At 46.3% G+C, this 27,390-nt stretch overlaps 1 protein-coding gene across 1 annotated transcript in view; it reads left to right on the top strand.

The window, feature by feature from the left end:
* MCOLN2 (mucolipin TRP cation channel 2) overlaps positions 1-27,390 on the top strand; it is a 416,948-nt gene that overhangs the window by 95,854 nt on the left and 293,704 nt on the right. The window contains exon 3 of the mRNA XM_086954049.1: positions 17,222-17,395. Coding sequence (XP_086810175.1) covers positions 17,222-17,395 — 174 coding nt within the window. The remainder of the gene's footprint in view (positions 1-17,221; positions 17,396-27,390) is intronic.

The raw sequence follows: 27,390 nt of genomic DNA, 5'->3' as shown, positions 1-27,390 counted from the left end.
CTCAGGACAAACACATGCGTGTCCCGTGGTTAAAATATTTGAAAACTTGCTTTTCCAGGCTAGGTCGCTTGAATCTGTTTGTAAATCCTAGCGGAATTGTAAAAGGGGACATATTGGCAATCAAACAAGCCTTCTATAAGGATAAGTTGGCTCAAAGGGAAAGTGAAGAGCTTATGAAGCCAAGAATTAGGAAATATGTGATGTTAAAAACTTGTGAAAGCATGGAGCCATATTTAATGAGTAATTTCACCTCTCATGAGAAATTCTTGTTGACTAGGTTTAGATTTGACATCTTCCATCATCTTCTAATTCGACCGAAGTCAGACATTTTTAATAAGGTTACAGCACCCTGTCGCTGCGATGGGAAGTCTCCTCAGGATATGCTGCATTTTATGTTTTTATGTAGGTTTTATGAATATCCCCGCAATCGTTATCTTGTTGCCCTCCTAAGGAAACTTAATTTTAACCAAATCAAACCTGCCTTTTTTTACTTACAGCTTTTGTACAGTGATAGTGTTTTACATGTTAAAGATTTTTTAAAATTAACTATCAAATTAAGGAACTGCCTAGACCAATGATGTTGTAGTTAATATTTGCACTTTACCATGTATCTGGATCATCGTATTGACAATGGGCTACGTGTAATATAATCTTTGTATGTGACTATGAATTATTGTGTTAGTATGAATAATGTTTTTAATTGCATTGTATATATGTGCACTTTTATGGTGTGAAATATAACCGAATAAAGTCTCCATTGAATTGAATTGAATATTTATGTACAATCTTTATTTGTTTGCAAAGGTGTCTTGTAATTTTGTAGTATATGTTGTGTTTTTGTACTTAAAATAATTCTGCAGAGTAAAGAGCCCACACACAAAAAAGATTGTCCTATGACTCTGGGATACTGGTGAGAGGATTTATGTTAAAACAAATTACGAAGTATTAATGTCATCCTAATGTAGCACAATATTGGCACAGAAACGCAAGGAAGCCTTTTGAAATTTGCGATTATATCCACAAAGTGAGGGGTTTTCTCTTGTGAAATTTTATATTTTGAATGATCCCGCACCTCATTACCTCAACAGGACCTCCCCCCTTTATGAGACCAAGCTGGAATGTTTACCATGCATTCATCTGGAAACAATCTGTTAACATGAGTAAATAATATCCATCTTTGTGAGATCTGCACCTAGCTTTTCCATCCAATGCGACAAATGTAATCCATTTAATACAGTTTTAAAATATATGGTCTTATTTTATTTGTATATTTATCTTTTTGTGATGTCACTTCTTGTGATGTTACGAAGGATGGCTCCTCCACTAGGGCGGAGGAGCGTCGCCGTACTGCTTTCTTGCAGAGTGAGAAGCAGAAACATAAAATGCTAAAACTAGAATTTTATGTTTCTGCTTCTCTCACTGCGATAAAGCAGAAATGTTTGGGTGGGTGGGGTTCTGCTCTAGGGCAAGGAAGGAGTGGCTTGCACACTGCTAAGGGCTCTGACTGTTTGGTCGGCTCTCTGGGGCCGACAATACTAGTCATGGGCACTCTGGCCTTTCTCATCTGGCTGGTCACCGTCCAGACAAATCACAACACTGTCATTTCAGCTTTGTGATTGGCTTAGGGAAGGGGAGAGAGGCTGCAGGATAGCAGGTCAGGCGCAGAGACGACGCCCGAACCGGGAATGGACCTGCTCACTGATTAATACAGCACTACAGCTTAGTCCATCTGCTAGATATTGAAGTAATCTGCCAAAGATCACACCGTTTTGACCAAGTGGAGAAGCCAAGAATAGAACACAGGTGTTCTGGCTACCAAGTGTATAAATGAATCCCTGGACCACATTACAGGCCTTGGTGAGGCAGCAGCGGAGCGGCTAGGTTAATGGTGGTTTGACTGCAGCCTCGGTGCCCCTGCACCCCGCGCACAGCGCCGGGTTTACCAACGTGGAAGAGATGCTGCAGCAGAACAGCGCTTCCGTCGTCGGACAGATAATTGGATCTGGGAGGGGGTGATGAAAAGGGAGCTGGCTGCTTTGAGGCAGGGCTTTGAAGCTGCGAATCCTGTGAACTTCTCATCACTTAAAAGTCCACAAAGAGATCTTTTTACTCCCCCTGCCTGCTGTCACCCGCAAGGGGGGGTGTTTATGTGCTGTGCGTGGGGGCACCAGAGCCCCGCATAGCCCCTGCTGGCCACCCAGTACCCGTGCTGGACTACGAATGGGGCAGCAGTTGCGATGTTGGGGTGCATGCGTATCATTGTAATTGGACTAATGGTTGTTTCTGTCTGTGTTTACCCGCTGAGCACCTCGACAGATTTGCTGCAGAGAGCAAGTAAATGATCTGTCTTTGGATGCTGGAATTATGCGGCAGGGGACCACCAAATTATGTGGCACGAAAAGGCAGATTATGCAGAATAATGCAGCACTTTTTTTATAGTATTAATTCATTATTATGTAAAGTTTACAAGTGCTAATACTGTCTGGGCAAATATTTCACCTCATTGATACTAGTTTAACAACCCAATACAAACAGAAGCAACTGAAAAATAGTCAGTTGAACTTGGCGAAGGGACCCTCTCAGCGTGCAAACGCATGTCGCCACGTTTTTAGTAGCTTTTGAACCTCTTGAGTTTGAAACGTTTTTTTTTTACAATTTGCAGATTTTTAAGCCGATGATGGATTATGTGGCAAATGTGATAAATCCATAATTATGTGAAAAAAGCAGCAGACAGAGAAATCGCATAATTCCAGTGACCCTGTCCATAAGGCACGTTGGGGGCTTACGTTATTTGTATGAATTAGGAATGGTGTAGAGGAAGCAGTCTTTGAGTGTGAGTGATCAAGTAGAAAAAGATGTCTGAGAGGAAGGGAGGGAGTGCGTGATGGTACGGCGGTAGAGGTCTTTGAGTTGAAGCTTGTGATAGCACACATGTACAGGCCTTTGAGTGGGTGGCGCGGAGGAAGAGGTTCTTGGGTGTGAGTGGTCCAGGGCTCGGAAATAGAGGTTTTTGGGAATGGAGAGGAGGTGGGATGACTTTTCAAGAAAGAAATGCTGCCAGAGTATTAAGAATACTGAGGAGATAGTGGACTTGCCATTAGATGGGTCCCGGCTAAGGATAATGTCCACCTATATAACACTCCCTCCGAGCCTTGCCACCTTCCCTGCGACCTTCCCACCCGGGCTGACAGCCTGTGTGATCCACGCGCCCTCACTGTGGCAATAAGCGCCGTTGATGCACTGCTGATTTATAATCGGGTTACTTTCCCTGGTAATGCCTGACAGCAGGGGGCGAGTGTTCTAAACCGTGCAGTCGCTTCCAGCCAAAAGAGTAAAGCACTGGGAGTGACTGCCTGGCTCCTAGTCTGGAATTGAATCAATGATAAAAATAAATACCAGGTAGTAATAGAGATTGGCGGTCCAACTAGCATTCTATACTCATTTTAAGCAAACGGTATAAAAGACCCTTTCCCAGCGGTGACGTAGCAAAATGTTTATTTCATGCAATGTATGTTCGTGGAAATCACAGGTTGGTCCAGAACGTCACTGTTGGCAGACAGAACCCGTGAATGCCATAGCATTTAAAACTAGGGATCTGAGTAGCTCAGTATTGGCTATGTTAAAGGGCGGATCTGCGTGGGTCAGTCTTGGCCGGGTTGAAGAGTGGATAGCAGTGGGTCAGTGCTGGCTGGGTTGAAGGGTGGGTGGAAGGGTGTGGGTTAGTGTTGGATGGGTTCAATTATGCAACAGGCCACGCTAATCTGATGTTTTTATGGTCAAGAAAGAACTTAAGGTATGTCGCTTTGTTAATCCCTGGATGTCCATACAAGGGAGGAGGAAGCCCCAGATGATTGGGAGTAGCGAAGACGCACGTAGTGTCTGTTTCTCTTGAAGAGCGGGGGAAGGGAGCTGCGAGACCTACAAGGAATAGGTGCCGTTGCTGCCCTTGGCACAGCGAGTCTACAACATGTCTTGCTCACGCGGCATGCACGCACAAGTACGCTCTGTGATTGGTTGACAAGGTCCGCCGCGCACACTGCTAATTTGCAAGACATGCTGTAGACTCACTGTCCCATGGATGTGTCAAAAAAATATAGGGCGGTAACAAAAACCTGCTATACACCAATCACAAACAAAAGTTTTACATAGATATCAATATTGCCCAATTGAAAGCACGGGCGGTAACAGAAGTCCCTGTACACAAAATACTTTACCCCAATAAAACTCGCTACGCGAGTAGTGCCTGTGACCAAATAATGAGTCCCAATTGCTACGTCAGTATTTTAGATGGGTCCGTCCGTCTAGTGTTGCAGATGGGGAGATTAATTCTGTTCCATTCCAGCTGACCTTAGAGAGACCGAGGCATTCAGCCTGGATGCAGTTTCTAAATCCTAACATAAACCTTTTAGGGGAGAGCTGATACTAAAGCACATCACTTTATTATGAAATGCGGGTTTACTTATTACACAGACTACAGCCCAGGAAGGGGTGTCTTTAACATTTTGTAGTCCCCTACGCAGAACTGAATGGCAACTGCCGTGCTGGACCATAGCTGCATTTAAGTGAGTGCCACGTTTTGTGCTGATCCGTTCATGGGCACCAGTGTTAAGGCAAATCCAAAAATACCTTTTCAAATGGAAGTGGCTGAACCATAACTACTCAGCGGCAACCACCAATGTATTATTTAACATTTATTTTAGCAGGTTTTTGGGAAAATATGAGGCTGGCAAGACAATTAAAGCTGTCTCTGCGAGGATGAAAGCTGTCACCAAGTTGATGAGGAACAACCGTCTGAAGCTGAACTCGGACAAGATGGAGGTCCTCATCCTCAGCTCCACCCCCTCAGCCTGGGACTACTCCTGGTGGCCAACCACACTGGGAGCAGCACGGACCCCCACCAACCACGCACGCAACCTGGGGTTCATCCTCAACTGCAACACTCTCCATGATCAACACTGTCTCGTCCTCCTGCTTCAACACCCTCCGCATGCTCCGCAAGATCTACAGGTAGATCCCCACCGAAACTATAAGAACGGTCACCCAGGCCCTCGTCAGTAGCAGGTTGGTCTACGGAAAAATCCTCTACGCAGGAGCCTTGGCTAAACTCCTGCAACGCATACAGAACGTCTCTGCGCACCTGATCTTCGACATCCCTTGCCACAGCCACATCACACCTGACCTGAGAGACCTGCACTGGCTTTCCGTCAACAAGAGGATCCCCATCAAGCTCCTCACCCACGCACACAAGGCACTCCACAACACCGAACCGGAATACCTAAACGGACGACTCACCTTCGACACCCCAAACTGCCAGCTCCGCCGACCTTGCCCTTGCCACCATCCCCCACATCCCAAGAGCGACCACCAGTGGCAGCTCGTTCTCCCACCTAGCTGCAAAGACCTGGAACACCCTCCCCATCCTCCTACGGCAGACCCAGGATCTACTAACCTTCAGGAGGCTACACAAGACCTGGCTATTCAAGCAGTAGCAGCACCCCTCTCCTCCCCCCTCCCCCCCCCACCCCCAGCATCTAGAGACCCTCACGGGTGAGTAGTGCACTTTACCAATATTCTGATTCTTTGATTGACATAAAAGCATTGGCAAAGCCAAGGTCTGCCCTTTTACAAAGCTGCAGTACTGTAAGTGGTTCCTAGTGGTTCTCTTAATTCAGATAGAAGTGCTTACAAAATCGCTCACCAAGCAGTCTAATACACATGTCGTATCTAGCATCTTACATTTATAATAATAAAATAGGTTCTGTAGCTAAACCGTTGCAAATCCATACATAAAAACAGGCGCCTTCCACTTTTGGATGGTAAGCATAGCACATTTTAAGTATGGGGAAAGTATGATGGGTTAGTTTTGGAAGGTAGGGCAGACATGTAAGAATGCTGGTATGGTATGGTAGGATAGGTTGGGTATGGGAGGTTAGCTGTGCTACTTTGGTTATAGTAGGCTAATTGTAAGCATGTAAGGTAGGCTGGTAATGGCACTTTTGACTATGGTAGATACTGTAAGGATGTATGGTAGGGAAGTTTGCTAGGTTATGTATAGCACGTTGGTATGGTAAGTCTTGTATGATAGGTAGGATATCGCAGGAAAACATTTTTATCTGATATTGTTTTGCACAGTTAAAGCATTTTCTAGTCTTTTACAAGTTATAGTACTGTAAATACGAAACACAAACATACTATTATTGATACAGCGTACTTTTTGGCTTATCTACCATTGTGCTCAAGCTGCAGATGTCGAATGAGGTGCTATTTAAAAGTAAGTTGATAATGAATTTTAAAGTTTGCTTTACTATACAGGTTGCATAAGCAGGGTGATACAGAGCCATCTAAGGAGAGTGTTATGCTATTGAACTAGAAGAATAATTTAGCTTTGAAAGTGGTGAATGTAAAAGCCTTAGTAGACACTATTGACGGCCAGCATATATATTGGATCTTTAAGAAATCCTGCCTGCACATCTTTACTTTGTGGAAAGCTGCAAATTAAATAGAATGTGTTCATGACCGTGAAATAAAACAAATGAATGAGCAAGAGTGACTGGTGTTTAGCACTGTGCCTTTATTTTATAGGAGTAGTGTCACTAATGGCGTTTTTTGGTGATTGTTCAACTTTTTTTATAACCAGGATAGGTATCCAAATAGCAGGCAGTGAAGCCATAAATCAATGATTCCAGAGATCAATTACATGCGACATGATGTGTCTGCAGTTGAATGAAAGGACTATATGCTCCAATCACTCATGTGACGTAACTCTCTTCAGTGTGCCATGGTCTTGACGGGGGTGGGGGCATTCCAGGCAATTGGAAGGAATCACTAACAGAATATCGACAACAAAAATATAGACGACAAAATTATAGACGGCGAAATACAATACAATATCGAAGTCCTATCTACATCATGGTAAGTACAAAAATATTAAAACAAAGATTTTGTAAAAAATATTGTTGTTAATAATATTTTTAAAACATTTTTAAAATGTAAATTAAAGTAAATACATAGAATTCAAATAAACATAGTTAAAAATATGTTTAAAATTATAAGTAAAACATATAATGTACGAAAACAATTAAACATACATATAAAATATAATATATACTTAATATTTAAAAATAATTATTGTAATAACTTATAAATTAATTTTTTTAAATAAATTATAAATACATATACAACCATAATATAAACAAAAATATAGAATATATATATATATATATATATATATATATATATATATATATATATATATATATATATATATATAACAAATTAAATTTTTTTTTTTAAATAAATGATACACTACATTAACTAAAACAGAAAATATTGGATAGCGTAGGGATAAAAATTACTATTCCCTCTCCAGAGAGTGCAACAGTAGGGAAAGTGTTGGATAGGGTAGGGATAAAACTAACAAGCAAAAATGAAAAATGTTTTTAATAATGTAATTAATAAATAACAATAAATTAACAATACCAATAAATAATTAAGAAAAAATAATAACCAATTAAATATTTAACAGTTAGATTAATGATAAAGACCAATAAATAATAATTAATAAATTCTAATTACAAAATAATAATTAAATAAATCATTATTTACTATACCAAAAAACAAGATTTATTAAAAAGTATTTAGCAATTACTTATTAACAATACATTATTGATAAATACCAATAAATAATTTATACAAATTAATTGTAAATTAGTGAACAATACATTCATTTTCAAAAAATGAAAATATTCATTATTAAAAATGTATTACCTATCCAATTAATAACTAAAAATAAATGATCAATACCCAACAATAAAATAAATAGTTCATTAGAATTAAATTACTTCTCACTCTATTCCCCCTATAAACTCACAACACACTTCAACAATGAATTATTATACTAAATATAATTACCAATTAATCAATTAATACAAATTATTTCCCAATTAATAATAATTGCCAATTAATAAAATTTCATTGCCAATTAAGAAATTAATGACATTAATAATTAACATAAAATTATTAATACCAATAAATATAAATAATTAATTAATTCCAATTAAATTATTTCCCACCCTATTCCCCTAAAAACCCTCAACCCGCTACAGATCTAAAACGCAAAATGTACTTAAAAATAATTACTAATTCCTAAAAAAAAATTAATTTGTTTACTAAAATTAAATTACTGCCCACCCTATTGCCCTATAAATCCACAACCCGCTACGTAGTAAAATGCATAATTTACTTAAAAAAATAAAATCCTAACCTCAAAATGTTATACATATATTCTAAAACCAGTACAATAATTAACAAAAAATAAACACAAACATATAAAATACATAGTAAAATTCATAACCCTAATATAAATATCAATATTAGTAACCTGGATATTTTTGCTATTGATATTACTAACTTCGATATTAACAAAAATTATATTTCTTACCTGCAGGTCGATATTCTCAATTTTGATATTCTGTCCCTACAATATTTACACCTCGATATTACTGTAGGTCGAAATAAAAAACTCTATTTAGACCACCAATTGGAAGATCATGAAAAGTACATGAAAGCCAGTGTTTGAAGAGAGCTGACCCAAAAGCCCACTCTCCATACGTCTTTATGCTTATTGATGTTTTGATAAAAGCTCTCACAACAGACAGCTAAAGCTGTCTTGTAGCAAGACCTAAAAAATGTAGGCACCAAGCACTCACTAATAGAGCCCCTTACAACAAAGAATAGTGAAATATTAAAAATAGGAAATAACATGGTTTAGGAGGAAGCCACTTATTCTAAACAGATCCCTGAATATAGATATGTTTGTGGACCTTACTAGACAGCTGACATTGAGGGCTTTCCAAATACATATCTATTGATTAGACAACTTGGCCCACAGCATGAAACGGATTAGAATCCAACAGGAAGCACCTAAGAGGTTGCAGGGAAGGTAATACCTCCTCTCACCTGTCCATTCCTCAGCCCACCATTAGTAACTGTTATACGAATTACTTGGGAGGGCCATCCTCACCAAACAAATATAAAATATAAAAAATGCCAGAGGATCTCCAACCTTTTGTTTACTAAAAACTACTTACCATGTAAATGTGAAGTGCACTGCACAATAAAGTTTCCACAGAAAGTTAGTCGATTCCATCCATATTTCATCCAAGATAATCTTTATTTCTCACAAGAATGACCTAAAACAGACAACGAGTTTTGTCCACTACGTGTGGACTTCATCAGGGCATAGTTCTTTATCTTTTATCGTGTCAATGCGTGAAGCATATCGAGAGTCATCCTATTGGACCATACAGATTCCCGGTTGTAGAGATTAGCCTAATCCTCATTTGATCCCCATATTTTAGAGGAAAATAAAACTGATCAAGAATTCCAACTCAATAGCAGGATGACAACTTGATGCGCACTGTCTCCCGCTTCACCAGCCGGGGTCTCGCTCTATTACTTCTATTTGGACTTGCTTCTGGAAATAAGGAAGGTGGTGTGATTGCTACGTAGGCTCACAGTTTCACTGTTTTGTATGTAAAAACTACTTATCTTCAATGAAATCATCCCAAGCTACTAATATCATTTGTATTATAGAGTTGTTACAATCACCACATCAGATAAGATTGTTAGTGGCCACCACATGAAGATTGGCACCAGTGATCACCTCAGCGCATCAGGCAGGGTTGCCTTCAGTAACGCAAAAAACAGATTTGTCCATTTGGTATTCCTTTTACTGAGTAATGCACGTGTCACAGCTGCAACATCCCTGGCACCAATTTAAGTCTCCCCAACACCAAATCATGTACACGCAAATATTGTTGTTTGATTTTAGATTCCGTATGCATTTCCCAATATATGGCCTTATATAGGTATAATTCACATTGCCCTTATATAGGCATAGATATCCAGTCTTTATTTAGGCATAGTCCATGCTACCCAAATACAGGCAGGTCTACTTCCATCCGTTCATCTACATCACAACTATTTCTTGGAAAACCAGACTCTTAAGCCGTTAGGGACTTCCCCTTGCTTGAATATTGATTTCTCCAAGAACTCATTATTATGCATGAACAGCTATTCCTTAGGGGTTCATTCATGATGTTCAGATGACCGACTTTAAGTCAAAGCTGGCATTCCTAAACACCTTCAAGATATAAATATACCTTAACTTGCTATTGCAAAGCACGTTGTGGTCCGGTGCAGTTCGACTACGTACTTGCACGACACAGCTCACTACAGCAAGTGCTGAAGGAAGCCAACTCTCCAGCTGACGCACTGACGAAGACGCTGTCATCCTTCTGCCAAGAAATCCAGCTCCAGTGCTTCTGACTCCCCTTGCAGGGTGTTGGGAAATCGAGTCCCGGTACAGAGATACCAACCTCTCTCATTCCAAGGTATAGAGCTGATTAGGCCCTGGAGAAACCTTTGACAATTCTTGGCAAAACTAAACCTATGCTAAAAGACAAACACCTACTTCTTCCCTCGTACTAGACTTAGGTTAGGTACACTGGGGTAGGCGTATTTAAGAAGCACCAGTTGAGTATTTTAGCCTGTGTTATTTATGTATGTGTTTTTATATATCATAGCAACAGACAATGCTATTACAGTATTATTTTATATTACTGTTTATGCTGTACGCATTATTCTTCACATTCTGTCTAACGATTGTAGCAGTTCACCTCTCTTGCATGAGAAAGAAGACTGTTCAATAAACCCTTTTTGTTAAAACGCCTGCCTCTCTATTTCTGTGCAAACTCTGTAGAAACGAAGCATGCATGATTGACTGAGTGAAATAGTTATCTATTGTTTCTACGACTCTGAAGATATGTTTCGATTTTAGGGGAAACAAAGTTGTCATGTTTATGCGGTTGTCGGAAAGGAATCCCTTCTTGTTTATTCGAGAGTTTCTAGTGACCTCTGAGTTAGCTGGCACACACAATTAAGTTTAGTATACTTGATAGAGACATACTGACATCAGTCCTATGTCAAATCTATAGTATATATTATTCCAATGCGCAGTGCCTATTGGGAATATAGGAACTACACTACAAAATCAGCTTTAAATATATTCTGGAAATCCAACCATTTTTTCTCCAAACATCCGCTTAGGAGTTCTAAAAATAGATATATATTTCTCTGAATACACACTTTACAATAATTGGTTTACATCTAATAATTCAGCCAATCAAAATCTTGTAATTTACTAGGATGGGTTGCACACAGGAGAGCTACTTGCAGTTATCTGGAGTGCTACCAGTTGCTCACGAGCTACTAGTTTGGGAAGCCTGATCTACTCTCTTTTCTCAAAAATGTTACAAATGTACTTTTTGGTCATTGACCAACTGTCACAGTAGTAGATTCGATGTACATTATATCTCATTAGAAATGCATTTACGGCTGCAGTCTAAGCTTTGTTTCCCCCCCATTACCTCCCATAGACATGGTAATTTATGATTTTTTTTTTGGTTCAGCTATTTTGATCTCAATTCACAGATATGTTGAATGTCTATTCTTCGTTAAAATGCTGTTTTATTTCCCGCACAAACTCTATTGCAATTTGCTTTTCAAGTTTGAATTAAAATCACAATTCGGCACACTAGCAATCATTTTAAGAAACTTAATAAGTCACTACCCTTCTAGAAGGCAGAGTTAAACAAGCATTTGCAATGCAATAGGTCTCCATTTGCAAGAGTTTTAGCTATTGGCATTTTAAATTACAATGTATTTTATTTATCTGTTTTGATAATTAGTACATAAATAAAAGGCCTTGTCATTTACAATGCAAATAGCAAAACCGAATGCTGGGATCCCCAGCTCAACGATCTCAAACTGGTAATGCTGGCTTCCTGTCAATCCCAGAAATACCTTCAAAACCCTCTAACTCGCATGAAAAAAATGATTTCCTGGGTAAGCCTTAAGCTTCAAAACCAGATATGGCACCACACTTATTGCGCCCCTGTGCTTACACAACAAAAACATTCTACAGAGGCACTGAATAATTTGCAACTTGAAAGAAGGCAGAGCCTATGCTATACAAATACATTCACTGACTGTGCACTGGCAAGGCACTTTTGCTCTCTCTGTTTTGTAGCGCAACAAAGATGATTTCATATGTTTTGCCGCCACAAACGTGTTCACTGTACCATAGAGGTATAAGTATACTCACTGGGGCCATTGGCATAAAGACACAGTCAAGCTTTGCTTTTTGGAGGTACACTACTTTTAAGGCGCTGCATACAGAAATCTATATATTGAGGTGCCTGAAAAAGCATTTAAACTCCAAATGAGCCTGAAACCTACTTATGACTCTGGCAATCTGAAGGTCCCACTGTCGAAGCCACTACATGAACACAATGTATCCCGAGAATGTGCTGATGTCAATCAATACATTGATATAAAGTACCACGGTACACAAAAAACACATTGTGTCTCAACATGAGCACAAACTGGGCTCCAGTGTCACACAAATGTTGTGTCCTGTTTGGGGAAGTAGGGACACACACGACGCGCACCATCCGTACAGCCCAGGATTGTCAACCCTCCCTGTGCTTCAGGTATGTACGGAAAGGTTCCAACATTTAGCCCTCATTGAGTTCTGGATGAAACAACATACTTCTTTTTTCTCTTAACCCTTTCCCTGTTGATGACGAGCTGGACTCGTAATGGCACACACTGGTCATGTGCTGATGACGAGTCCAGCTCGTCATGAGCCCCTCCCTCGGGGGAAGCACTGGCGCTCAACCGATCCTGCCCGCCTGTATGGGGATGGCAGCGGAGGAGCTTCCGCTGCCGCCCCCCCCCCCACCCCCCCACCCCCCCACCCCCCCCATGGGAATCCTGTGACGTCCGCGCGCACAGCGCGCGCCGACGTCATCAGGGAGTCCCCGGCGCTCGGGAAGCCATTTGCTTCCTGAGCGTCGTGGGAGAAGGTTCGTGTTTGCGTGTCTGGGGGGGGGTTTGGGGCCTGCAAGGAGGGATCCGGGGAGAGGAAAGGGATTTTCCTCTCCCCTGATGTCTCTTTGCAGGGCATTTCTGCCTCACGATCGCGCACAGCGTCGCAGTCGTGCGGCGGAAATGCCCCCACTAGCACCAGGGATTTACATTTAGATTGTAGGAAGCGACCTCTTGGTCAAGGGTCGCTTCCAGGTGAGGTGTAATTGGGTCCTTGATTTTCTGACCCCCCTGGGGGAAAATCGGCCCGTTTTTTCGGGCGTTTTGCCCCCAGGGGGTGCAGAAAATCACCACTAACACCAGGGATATATTCAGGGGCATTTTGTTGGCATTGGAAGCGACCCCTTGGGCAAGGGTCGCTTCCTTGTGGGGGCAACCATTTATTTTGATTTTATGCCCCCCCCTGGGGGCAAATCAGCCCGTTTTTCAGCCATTCTGCCTCCAGGGGGGTGGGGGGGGGGCAGAAAATCGCACTAACACCAGGGATTTTATTGTAGAAATATAGGAAGTGACCCCTTGGGCAAGGGTCACTTTCAGGTGGGGGCTACATTTTTATTTACATTTTCTGGCCCCCCTGGGGGGCAAATCGGTCTGTTTTTTCGCCCGTTTTGCCCCCAGGGGGGCAGAAAATGCCACTAGGCACCAGGGATTGGTTTCATTGCAATGGAAATGACCCCTTGGGCAAGGGTCACTTCCAGGTGGGGGGCTAAGTTTTGATTTACATTTTCTGCCCTTCCTGGGTGGCAAATCTGCCCGTTTTTTGTCTACTTTTCAAAAATGTATAGGTTTGCTAGGTTTCCATAGGTGCCGGCAGAGCTAGGGTTCAAAAACTACAGCTAGTAACTTTGCCAAAACATGGTCATTTTTCCCTGCGAAATTGAGGTGTGACCACGTTGCATTTTGCGCCGTTTCCTGCCCCAGGCACTAGGCCGACCCACACAAGTCGGGTACCATTTTTCTCTGAAGACTTTGGGGAACGCAGGATGGAAGGAAATTTGTAGATCCACGCAGATTCCAGAACTTTCTACCACAGAAATGTGTGGAAAATTTGTTTTTTTGTACACTTTTTTAGGTTTGCAAGGAATTCTGTGTAACAGAACCTGGTGGGAGGCAATCTTGTCACCCCATCATGGATTCCCCAGGGTATCTACTTTCCAAAAATGTATAGGTTTGCTAGGTTTCCCTAGGGGCAGGCAGAGCTAGGGTGCAAAAACTACTGCTAGGCACTTTGCCAAAAAAAGGTCAATTTTTAACTGTGAAATTGAGGTATGACCACGTTGCATTTTGCACTGTTTCCTGTCGCAGGCACAAGGCCGACCCACACAAGTGAGGTATTGTTTTTATCGGGAGATTTAGGGTAATTTAGATTTGTAAATCAACTGTTATTACCTATTGAGTTTTCACACACTTCTCCCTTCAAAATGATAGACATTGTGTAAAAAAATAATAATTTTGAAATATGACCAATAATTCCCATGCTAGTATGAGTATTCCCAATTTTGAAAATGTGGAAATATATACTGTTTCTAAACTCTATAATTTGTACCCAATCCAAAAATACATAGGTGTCTTTTCATACCGATTTTTCCATGTATACATTTTCCCAGAATATTTACTCTATACCCGGTACATAACAAAATACCATTGCAAGCTGCTGCTCGGTTTTTTCTCGGGGTTCGTCGGGGTCTTGCCAAAACTACAAGTCCTGTATATCCCCACAGCCAGGAAGGTCTAACGAATGTAACGGTATATTGCTTTCACAGGGGCTGTCAAAATTACAAGAAGTTACAGGTGAAAACGTTGAGACAAAAGGCTGTTTTGTCAACTAATTTTCAATTTTCCAATATTTAACTGTTAGTTTCTATAAAGAAACCTTCATGGATTTAGACAAATGACTCCTTTCTGAATTCAGAATTGTGTCTACTTTATGAAAATGTATAGCTTTCCAAGATCCATTATTGCTTTCAAACTAATTTCTACCATTAACTGGAAGGAGGTTGAAAGCACTAAAAAAAGCAAAAATAGGCTATGTCCCAAAAAAATGGCAAAACTGTGTGCAAAATGTTGGTTTTCTGACAAAAGACTGTCATTCCCTAAAAGCTGGGAAAATGCTGATTTCAGCCCCACAAACCCTTTTTTGATAACATTTGCAGGGAAAAACCCAGAGGCTTTTATTTGCAACCTGTTTTTCCCCATTTTTCTGAAAAAAACAAAAATGTTACTGTATTTTGCTAATTTTCTGGGACCCTTCAAGGGAATCCGCAAAAGCTGGGCACCTTTAGAATCCACATGATGATGGAAGAAAAGGACGCAAATTTGACGTGGATACCTTATGTGGTCAAAACGTTACAGGGGCCTAAGCGCGCACTACCCCAAATCGCCAAAAAAAGGCTTAGCACAGGAGGGGAAAAGGCCTAGCAGCGAAGGGGTTAAACAACCTCGGATGATGCAATGACCTTTTCAAACCTCTTTCAGGAACATGTAATTCAATTCTGGAGGCACACAGCTTGAAAACGGTGTATCTCTTCAGAAACGCATGCTGCACTTGCTCGCTTCTCGTGCTGCTCCACGGGGACAGGCAGCACACACTCTTTGAGCACCAGGGCTGTGCAAGAGAGCTCCTGAGGGCTGCTAGTCTTGCAGATGATTTAATGCCCAGAGGAACAAAGTGAGGCAGGACTAGTTATACTGTGATGCACCAACTCTTCTGCCAATGGGTGGGAACTGCAGCGTGGTGCTGGCGCCAAGAGAGAGAGCGGACAGACAAAAATATTCCCCAGTCCTGTAATGTTTTTTTTTTATGCACTCCTACCACCCACGATTTACATGGAACCAGGGGGTTAAGTACTGGCATCATTCTAAAACTGATAACTTTCGTTCCATGTAGCTCTTGAATGAGAGACAAATGTGCTAATATACAGCAATAATCTTATATAGCTCCAACTAAAATGGGAACATGTATGTTAAGAGTGGAAGGCCTTACCTGAGCCCCGGCTCTGCTGAGATGGACCACAACCGGCCAAACTTTCTTAACTTTAATGCCGCAGAACACTCCGCAGCGGCCAGGATAAAAGCGCCCTTCTTACCCATGGCGTAAGTGTGCGCCAGCAGGCACAGAGACAAACAGAAGAGTGGTGTGTGCACATCACTTCATGTTTTTCATAGTGGTATACTTTTGGCGCATGCGTATGATGTACATTTGCTTACGTATCAGATCAAGACCCAATATAAAGCATGCTAACTAAAAAAAAGGAAAATTTAACTAATGGTAAGCAGGGAGAAATTATCCAGCAATAGGGAAAGTTTCACAACGCATATAGATTACTAGATGTCTCGGAGAGACCGCGCATATGCGCTGCGTAGGAGAGACCTAAAAAGAAAACATTCTAAAAAAATACCTCAGAGGTTCATTTTGATAACAAAGAGAGTGATGTATCGGGTGTCAGTTGTGCTACCAGATAACTTGTGTTTGCTGGATGGTGGACTCGAACAAATCTTTCTATTGAAATAGCATCCTTAGTTTAAAAAGTCGGTTTGTAGTCTATTCTACTTCTGATCTAGTTCAAGGGCTTTGTGCCGCTGTAGGTTGGCGAAACACACTGGCGGTGTATATACTATTTGTATATATATGTATAAAGAGATAACTCTAACCACTTGTATATGTAGTAGACCTTTGTACTCACTACCATTCCTATGTGATTCTTAGCTTTTAGCCATTTGTATCTCTTCCTTGAGTGACTTTACAACTTGTACATTTGCAATTTTTTCTATTTGTATCTCTTCCCTGTGTGACTTTACAACTTGCACATTTGCAATTTTTTTTTCCTGTTTGTATCTTTTATGTAACTCATGTAATCCTAAATCCTTATGTATCGCAACTGGTTCTTTTTTAAAGCCTGCTGACACCTTTGGGTAATGTTCGCGCTATAGAAAATCGCATCAAATAAATAAATACATTTAAAAAATGCTTTTTAGAGCCTTCCTAAACTTTAGAGAGTACAACTGTTTCCGAAGGTAACCTATAAATTCATTGGCATTCTTGGAAATAAGAAATTTTCAAGCACAAACCGGGCTTTCAGAGGCAGGGGATTCCTTTGAGCGTAAAAAACCAAATTGGCCTGAAAGAAAGACTATTCTGGTTTGCGACACATTTTTATTGGCTGGGCATAGAGACCTGTGCTCTACATGTTAATTGGAGAAATTCAAAAAAGAAATAAAAATAATTACAAAGCCCTGCATTAAATTTTCTTGTTGTTGTTGTTGCTTTTAGCTTGTTCTTTTTGGACTTAGCAACCAGCTCGTCGTGTCCTTCAAAGAAGAAAACACAGTAGCCTTCAAGCACTTATTTCTCAAAGGATTCACTGGTGTTGACGAAGATGATTACACCCGCACTGTATACACGCAGCAGGATGTTTACGAGAGTATATTTTTTGCTGTTGACCGAGTAAGTAATATTTTCTAAAACTGTAAAATGTATTACATGCGTGGTGTTTCTATACCGCTTGCTAAATGTCATACTTTGGTGCAGACCTGGGTGTATACTCCTATGCATAAATTATGCATGAGAATGTTTAGCACGAGAAATATTAAATTGCATCCTAGATGATTCTGGGGACGGAATCATAAGAGCTTATATATGTAATGTGAGTTTAACACGTAGCCCCAGTTATCACAAGATTATGCTTTTCGAAATGTATCAGTCTTGTAGAAATTAAGTGATGTTCAATCGTTCTTTTCTGACTGCATATTGTGTTTCATGTCACAACTACATTTCTATTTCGTCATATTGTATCTACATGGGGACACTGTTGACTCGCCAGGCTTGATTTAAAAAAAATCAACAACAAAAAAACCTGATAAACGCTAGTGCATTTTTCACACATGCTAATTTACAGACCATTTGAGCATGTGAGAAATGGCGTGCATGTATGGAAATCGATACGTGTTTCCGTAAAAACCCCGTGCATATTTTGTGCTTGCGGTGGAACGCCAAGGAGTGTCACACTCCACCTACCCACATAGAAATGTGCAGGAATCTGCACCCGGTGCAACACCCATCACCCAACAGCAGTTTTCTCCTAACACAGAGCTACACCGGGGAAAGATTCCATGCAGGCACGAGACTGAAAAGTTCTACGTCTGCTTGCAAACCCCTTTATCCACATCTTGGAGAGTACAGGTTCACATCCCACCCCTAACTTAGGGAAGGAATGCAGATCTAACCATTGGTACATTTTGGGCTTTTTAAGCTCTTAACATTACAATGCTGCCACCAAGTGTAACATGAGACTACAGTGTAAGGGGCCTACACGGTACATGGGAGCCAAAGCTTGTTAGAGCAGTCGGTAGATGTCTGCTGCTTTATTATGAGTAGATGGTGGGGCTTGAGACCTGAGTCCAGCATGCCTCCTGGCAGCCTACGCCTCCTTGCAGCCTACACCTCCTCGCGCCAGAGGTCCTGATCTGCAATCCTGGCTCTGTAACTGCCGTCACACATTTACGAGCCCGGGCCCGAGCCTTCGCAAACACATATATGCCCTTGGGTTGACTGCTCATTGCTCTTTGGGGAAGAACAACAAAGTGCAAAAGGGTAGCCCTGAATAGCTGAGTGTGCTGGGTGGACCCTTTGATGCTAATCGTTTGCCAAAAACCATAAGTGTTCAACTGATGCTGGTGGAGAAAAATGATTGTAAGTAACAGGGACGATAGCTGGGGGGTATGAAGTCCAGTATTCCCACCCTGTGAGCTCTCACTTCTGGCACCCATGTATCCTCACCCGTGATCATGCTAAAGCGTTCAGACAGGAGCACAGGCCTGCACATGAATGCTTATGCATTTATGTAATTGCTGAAGCTACAACCCTGATTATTGGTTCACTGTCCCTGGATATATGAATAGCCTCTGGAGATGATTTCCTAGCATACTGCAGCAAGGTACATTAAGGATGGCACACTCAAACATCTCGGGTCTAAATAACAATACGATTTTTGTCCAGCCTTCATTTGCATATTTGTGGCTAGTGAGCTCTTTTAAGATGTGTTGGACAGGCCTCGTGGAAGGCCCGCTCCCTCCCCGCATGGCGGGGCCCGGACCCCTGCTCTCCCTGTGTCCAAGACGAGAACTATCCCGGCAATCCACCGGGGCAACCCACGGCCCGCCACAACGGGACTCCAGCTCCTGAACACCCCGGTATCGGCTGGCCCGGGCCCCCTTCAGTACCACTGCCACGGCCCAGCCGCCATTGTTGGACACTACACGACAAGGCCGCGTGGCCTCGGATCGACCCCAACCCTGGGCCTGGCCAGGCCCCGACATCGAGGCACCACCATCCACCCAGGAGGCGAAGAGACCACTTGGCAGGTCAATGGGAGAAGGAGTGTCAATGGCTCCCCTCCGCCAGGTGTCGATCGCCCCCGGCCTCCCCGGGCGCTGGCTCCAGCCCCCTGCTGGGTGTCTGGACTCCCTCATCCCGGACCTCCCGACCTCCAAGTGCGAGGGTCCGGACATCAAAGGGCGCCAGACCTATAACTGGGGCAGCTCCAGAGCAGGAAGGCAGTTGTATCCTGGAGTCGAGACTCGAGAGACACCGAGACAAACTCATCCTTGGAGGCCTGCTGGCGCTGCCGCAGCCCTTTCTTGTGAACCATCTTCGAAGCCTGCTGGCGCTGCCGCGGCCCTCTTTATCGTGAACCATCGTCCCGGCCTGCTGGTGCTGCCGCGGCCCTCCTGGTCGTGAACCATCCACGAAGCCTGCTGGCGCTGCCGCGGCCATCTTCATCGTGACCCATCTTCCAGGCCTGCTGGCGCTGCCGCTGCCCTCCTCATCGTGAGCCCTCTTCGGAGCCTGCTGGCGCTGCCGCGGCCCTCATCACCTCGAACCCTCTTCGTAGCCTGCTGGCGCTGCCGCAGCCCATCGTTGCGAACCCTCAAGCTCGAGGATTGCGAGCTCCCCCTCCTGCTGTTCCCGTACCGGCCCGGTACTGACTGTCCCGCTACCCTTTTTCCCCAAAGAGACTAGAATTGGCAGGACCCTCGTATCCTGATCCCCCTGTATCGTTGATCACCTTGCCTCAAGATTTCTATATAAAGTGTGCAGAACTCATCCTTGTGTGGTGTCCATCTGTGGGGGGGGGGGGGGGAAGTTACTTGTCTGTACGATCACCGGAGACGGCCCTCACCTGAGGCCTCTCCCCCTGTACTCGGCCGACCCTCCGGGTCTCTGTCTAACATTGGTGGCCAGCGGCTCGATCCGAGCCGACGCATAATCGTACAGAGAGTAACTCACCCCACGACACACAGCCACCATGACGACAAAGGAGAGTGGAACAATGGAAAAATTCCTGATGGAAAAACTAGAAGAATATAGCCACAAAGAACTAAAACAATTCTGCATAGAACTGGGCATTGCTACCACAGGACTGAGCACGAATGACGACCTCAAACACGCCTTGGAGTCTTGGGCGGAGACGGGAACGGCATTACCCCAAGACCAAAGCCTCGAGACCACCGAAACAAGCACCGCTCCTGCAGAAGAAAGAAGACCGGGACTCTCGTCCGAGGAGGCCCGAGAACGGGAGAAGAGCCGGCTCCACGAATTGGAACTGGCTCGACTTCGCTTAGATGGAGAACTCAAATTGGCGGAACAAAAAATAACTCTAGAACACTTACGGCTCAGAGAGGAGCGAGAAGAGAAAAAGAGTCAGAGAGAGCTGGAAGAGAAAAGACTAGCCTACGAGCATGAGCGCAACTTGAAGGAACTAGAGATTCGGAGGCAGAACAAAGACCTCGGAGTCCCCGGGCACCAGAGCCCCCCTGTCACTACGGACCCCAAGGTCCACATCCCCAAGGATGTCGTCAGAGAATATTACCGGAACGATGATATCCAGCAATGGTTCAAAGCCTACGAAGTAGCAATGACCTCCCACCGGATCCCACGGAGCGACTTGGGAGCCGGGTTATGGGGGAGGTTTGTCAACGAAGGGCGGGACGCCCTGCTGCAACTCCCGGACCACCAGATGACGTCCTACGACCACATGAAAGCCGCCCTTCTCACTCGATACGGACTCACGCCCGAGATGTACCGCCAGAGGTTCCGCGACTGCAAACGGATCCCGGGTACGGCCTGGGTGGAGTACGTGAACTTCTTTAGCCGAGCCTTCGAGGGGTGGATCAAGGGCAGCAAGGTGACCACTTACGAGCAGCTCTTCGACCTTATTGTATGGGAGCACCTCTCTAATAACTGCTTCGTCGAGCTCAGGCAGCACCTCCTTGACAGTAAACTGACTGAACCTCGGCAACTCGCCATCGAGGCAGACCGATGGGAGAGCACCCGAGTTCCCCGAAACTGGCCCAGCGAACAGAACCGAGCCTCCCAAGGGCCCCATCGCCCCCGAGGGGGAGGAGGCCAGGGTCGGGGCAGAGACACCGTCCCGGTGGCTCCCACCAGCAACACCCCGCCCCCGGCCGGAAGAGGAAGCCCTCCGACACGACCAGGGTTCCGCACCAACGTTACCTGCCACCGATGCCAACGCCCCGGCCACTACGCCAATGATCCCAACTGCCCAAGGAACCCGAGTACCATGCCCCGCCAGGTTGCGGCCGTCGCCCTGGGAGAAGAACAAACTCACGAAGGCACCGAGGAGTACGAACCAGACCAGCCCGAGTGGGAACCCGCCACCATGTCCCTGGTCTGCCTGGGGGAAAGAGACCTGATTCCGCGGGCGCCCCTTCCCGCCAACACGCAGAAGTACAGCCAGTGGGTCAACATTAATGGGCACCGGGCTGAAGCCCTCCGCGACACCGAGGCCAGTGTGACCGCAGTCTGCTGCCATCTGGTGACCCCGGACCAGATCTTACCAAATATCCTTTGCCCAGTACGGTCGGCCGATAACTCAGAGCCTGTGTCGGATGGCCTGCGTTCCCTTAGAGTGGGAAGGGGTATCCGGCATGCTAAAAGTGACTGTCCGCGACGATGCCTCCTGGGGAACGACCTTGAAAGTTCTCCCTGGTCAGCCGTTGAGCGAAGAGAGCACCTGGGGATGCTGGGCCTCCCTGAATGGGTCTGCGTAACGACCCGGTCCATGGCCGCCCGCGCCATCCCCAGTCCCGAAGAATCAGAATGGCCAGAACCCCCTCCACCGATCGTCCAAGAAGGAGCAACCCTGGAATCCAGTTCCCCGGATTCCAGCGAAGAAGGACTTGTTCGGCTCCGGACCTTCCCGAGCTGGCCCAGTGGCATCAAGAGGGTGGCCCCACTCAGGAACAATTCCGACAGGAGCAGAGAACATGTCCCTCCCTCGAGGGACTCCGATAGCAAGCCCTAGCCCAGAGCGCAGGAGACACTTTGGGGGCCCACTGGATTTATTGGGACAATGACCTGCTCTACAGTGAGCAAAAGATTGCCGAGTTGGGGGCCAGCCGGGTGCTGGTGGTCCCCCTCCGCTTCAGAGACTTCCTCCTGAACCTAGCACACGATGTGCCTCTTGCCGGACACCTGGGGCAAGACAAAACGTACAGCCGCCTGGTGACCCACTTCTACTGGCCAAAGATGCGGAATGATGTAACAAACCACTGCCGGGCCTGCCCAACCTGCCAGGCCAGCGGGAAGAGCGTCCGAAAACTCAAAGCACCCTTGCAGCCTTTCCCCATCGTCACCACCCCGTTTGAACGGGTAGGAATAGACATTGTGGGGCCCCTGGAGCCCAGAACAGCACAAGGACACCGGTTCATCCTGGTCCTGGTGGACCACGCCACCCGCTATCCCGAGGCCATTCCTCTTCGGACCGTGACGGCGCCCGTGGTAGGCCGAGCCCTGATGGGGATCTTCTCACGGGTGAGCTTCCCCCGGGAAGTCGTCAGTGACAGGGGCACGAACTTTATCTCTAAATACATGAAGTCCCTCTGGCAACAGTGCGGGGTCACCTACAAATTCACGACCCCATATCACCCGCAAGGAAATGGGCTGGTAGAGCGGTTTAACCGCACCCTCAAGGGGATGATCGGGGGCCTGGAAGAACCCCTACGTCGCCAATGGGATGTGCTGCTCCCGTGCCTCCTGTTCGCGTACCGAGAAGTCCCCCAGAAATCCCTGGGCTTCAGTCCGTTCGAACTACTATATGGACACCCCGTCCGGGGTCCCCTCAGCCTGGTCAAAGAAGGGTGGGAGGTGGCCCATCAGAAGACTCCTCCGGATGTATACAAGTACCTCCTGACCCTCCGTAACCAGACCCAGCGATTCAGGGAACTCGCCAAGGCCAGCCTTGAAACCAGTCAGGAGGACATGAAGCGATGGTATGATCAGCATGCCTCCTCCATCGAGTTCGAGCCGGGACAACAGGTCTGGGTGATGTCCCCGGTTGAACCCTGCACCCTACAGGACAAATGGATGGGGCCCTTCAAGGTAGTAGAGCGCAAGGGTCCAGTCACCTACTTGATCGACATGGAGTCACCCCGGAACCCCCTACGGGTCCTCCACGCCAACAGACTCAAACCCCACTTCGTGCGCTCGGAACTCAGCCTCCTGATGGCTACCGATAGTGGGACTGAAGAAGACTCCGAGCCCCTTCCTGACCTGCTGAGAACGCTCGAAAAGGACGGCTCCGTGGAAGGGGTCAGACTCTCCAATGCCTCATCCCCAGAGCAACGCCAAGACTGTCGAGACCTTCTGCTCCAATTTGCCGACCTGTTTTCCCTCATCCCCGGGGTCACCCCCTGGTGCCTTCACGACGTAGATACCGGGGATAGCCCCCCTATTCGACACAGGGCGTACCGAGGGCCGGATCGAGTGCGCGCCTGCATCCAGACAGAAGTCTCCAAAATGCTGGCTCTAGTAGTGATCGAGCCATCTGACAGCCCCTGGGCCAGCCCAGTCGTGCTGGTCCCCAAGGCTGCCGCCCCGGGCGTCGCCCCCGAGCTCAGGTTCTGTGTGGACTATCGGGGTCTGAACGCCGTTACCAAAACCAACGCTCACCCCATCCCCCGGGCAGATGAGCTGATTGACCGCCTGGGGGCCACCCGCTACCTGAGCATCTTCGACCTAACAGCGGGCTACTGGCAGATCGGCCTCACCCCAGGGGCCCAAGAGCGATCCGCCTTCTCTACCCCGGATGGCCACTACCACTTCAAGGTGATGCCATTCGGCATGAAAAACGCCCCAGCTACCTTCCAGAGACTCGTGAACCAGGTACTGGCGGGCCTTGAAGAATTCAGCGCCGCTTATCTGGACGATATTGCTGTGTACAGTCGCCACTGAGCAGACCACCTCCACCACCTCTGGGAGGTCCTGCACGCCCTCCGGCAGGCCGGGCTCACCATCAAAGCCAGCAAATGCCAGATTGGCCAAGGGTCCGTGACCTACCTGGGACACCAAGTGGGGAGCTGTCTGGTGGCCCCCCTCCAGCTCAAGATCGCTGCCATCCAGGCCTGGGAACCCCCAGTCACCCAAACAGAGGTCCGAGCCTTCGTGGGGCTCACCGGGTACTACCGGCGGTTTGTAAAAGACTATGGCAGCATTGTGGGGCCCCTCACAGAACTCACATCCAAGAAAAACCCCAAGACAGTCAACTGGACTCCGGAATGTCAGGCGGCTTTTGAGAAATTGAAGTCCGCCATGTGCACCGCTCCCGTGCTCCAGGCCCCCGACTACAGCCGGGAGTTCACAGTACAGACGGACGCCTCCGATCATGGCGTGGGGGCCGTCCTCTCCCAACTCAACACCGAGGGGGTCGATCAGCCAGTGGCCTTCATCAGCCGACGCCTGCTGGCCCAAGAACAGCGCTGGAGCACCATCGAGCGGGAAGCCTTCGCCGTGGTGTGGGCCCTCAAGAAGCTCCGGCCCTATCTCTTCGGTACCCACTTCTGGGTGCAAACGGATCACCGACCCCTGTAATGGCTGATGCAGATGCGGGGAGAGAACCCAAAACTGTTGCGCTGGTCCATCTCCCTGCAGGGGATGGACTTCACTGTGGAGCATCGTCCAGGCCAAGACCACGCCAACGCAGACGGCCTGTCACGCTTCTTCCGCCTCGGCGAGGAGAGTACCCAAGAGGATGGGTGACTCTCCCTGCCTTCAGCTGGGGGGGACGCATGTTGGACAGGCCTCGTGGAAGGCCCGCTCCCTCCCCGCATGGCGGGGCCCGGACCCCTGCTCTCCCTGTGTCCAAGACGAGAACTATCCTGGCAACCCACCGGGGCAACCCACGGCCCGTCCACAACGGGACTCCAGCTCCTGAACACCCCGGTATCGGCTGGCCCGGGCCCCCTTCAGTACCTCTGCCCCGGCCCAGCCGCCATTGTTGGACACTACACGACAAGGCCGCGTGGCCTCTGATCGACCCCAACCCTGGGCCTGGCCAGGCCCCGACATCGAGGCACCACCATCCACCCAGGAGGCTAAGAGACCACTTGGCAGGTCAATGGGAGAAGGAGTGTCAATGGCTCCCCTCCGCCAGGTGTCGATCACCCCCGGCCTCCCCGGGTGCTGGCTCCAGCCCCCTGCTGGGTGTCTGGACTCCCTCATCCCGGACCTCCCGACCTCCAAGTGCGAGGGTCCGGACATCAAAGGGCGCCAGACCTATAACTGGGGCAGCTCCAGAGCAGGAAGGCAGTTGTATCCTGGAGTCGAGAGACACCGAGACAAACTCATCCTTGGAGGCCTGCTGGCGCTGCCGCGGCCCTTTCTTGTGAACCATCTTCGAAGCCTGCTGGCGCTGCCGCGGCCCTCTTTATCGTGAACCATCGTCCCGGCCTGCTGGCGCTGCCGCGGCCCTCCTAGTCGTGAACCATCCACGAAGCCTGCTGGCGCTGCCGCGGCCATCTTCGTGACCCATCTTCCAGGCCTGCTGGCGCTGCCGCGGCCCTCCTCATCGTGAGCCCTCTTCGGAGCCTGCTGGCGCTGCCGCGGCCCTCATCACCTCGAACCCTCTTCATAGCCTGCTGGTGCTGCCGCGGCCCATCGTTGCGAACCCTCAAGCTCGAGGATTGTGAGCTCCCCCTCCTGCTGTTCCCGTACCGGCCCGGTACTAAGACTGTCCCGCTACCCCTTTTTCCCCAAAGAGACTAGAATTGGCAGGACCCTCGTATCCTGATCCCCCTGTATCGTTGATCACCTTGCCTCAAGATTTCTATATAAAGTGTGCAGAACTCATCCTTGTGTGGTGTCCATCTGTGCGGGGGGGAAGTTACTTGTCTGTACGATCACCGGAGACGGCCCTCACCTGAGGCCTCACCCCCCGTACTCTGCCGACCCTCCGGGTCTCCGTCTAACAAGATGTTTTGAAAGTGACCTTTTATAAACTCACCAGTCCATGACCTAGCTTGAGAAGTGTATGGTATTCATGAGGAAGACATTCCGGTTGCCTTGAGGCACTTAGGTTTGGGGAGATCCACTGCTGCATGGCCCAACAGATCTTGATCATCCAACCACAAGTGGGTCCAAGAATGAAGTAGTTGCGTGTTGTTCGAGTCCTAATTTGTTTCACAACATTTTCTGTTTGTCAGTTTCACATACAGTGACTTGTTCCGCTATATAGTAAATAGATGGTTCTCAGTACTAGGATTAGACCCATCGAAGAGGAGATTGGATTACGTCCCTTTACTTTTTGGCGTAGACTATGGGCGACCCCTGAATTATTAGCCTATCAGTCTGAATTCAAGGCGATTTTGGGGCTCCCAGGGGTGGGAAAACTATCCTGGTTTGCACACATAAAAGACCTGTTCTTCCGAACCTATGGACCCACCCTGGGGAAGTGTCCCAGACAATATCGCTGTTTGAAATAATACAAGCTTACAGACTGTTTAGATTGGCTGAAATTCAAGGGAGCATAACGCCAGGCTGTTTAACCTCTGACTTCCTCAATTTTAAAGACCAGTATTCGTTTGAACCCTTACTTGATGCTGTTCATCCATTCATGGCAAGGAAACTTTATGCCCAGTTTAGATTGGGTTGCTTGCCGGTTCATGCATTTACAAGCAAATGGTCAAAAGTTTCTCCTGTTCGTGTCCCGATTGTTTTTGCTGTGTCCCGTTTCCTCAACTCCATGTGGCATAGGCGCTGCAAGTTTTTAAATTCTCCTTGCACATGTTAAATATCCCTTTTCCTACTGTTTTACCCGTATTCATTCATGAAAAACTTTTTAATTTTTTTTTTAACTGCTATGAAATATGATCAATTCATTGTATAGGGTTCTATTTTGTAATGTTTACTAATGCCTTTTACTTCTCAATTTCAGTGATATACATATTTTATCTTTTGTTTTTATGATCTATAATGACCAAAATAATGCTTGGCAATGGAATGGTATGGAATGTATTTTATTTTCCCAAGGATTGCACTTTACTACCTCAGTAGTAAAAACCAGTCTGCATTCATCCTTGCACTACTGTGAACAACTTTGGTGTACTTTGCTAGTGAACAAAATCATTTTTCAGGCAGAGCAAATT

The sequence above is a fragment of the Lissotriton vulgaris genome, chromosome 1_1 (genome assembly GCF_964263255.1).
Source record: "Lissotriton vulgaris chromosome 1_1, aLisVul1.2, whole genome shotgun sequence".
NCBI lineage: Eukaryota > Metazoa > Chordata > Amphibia > Caudata > Salamandridae > Lissotriton > Lissotriton vulgaris.
The sequence above is the reverse complement of the archived record's forward strand: the minus strand, read 5'-3'. Positions and strand labels throughout refer to the sequence as shown.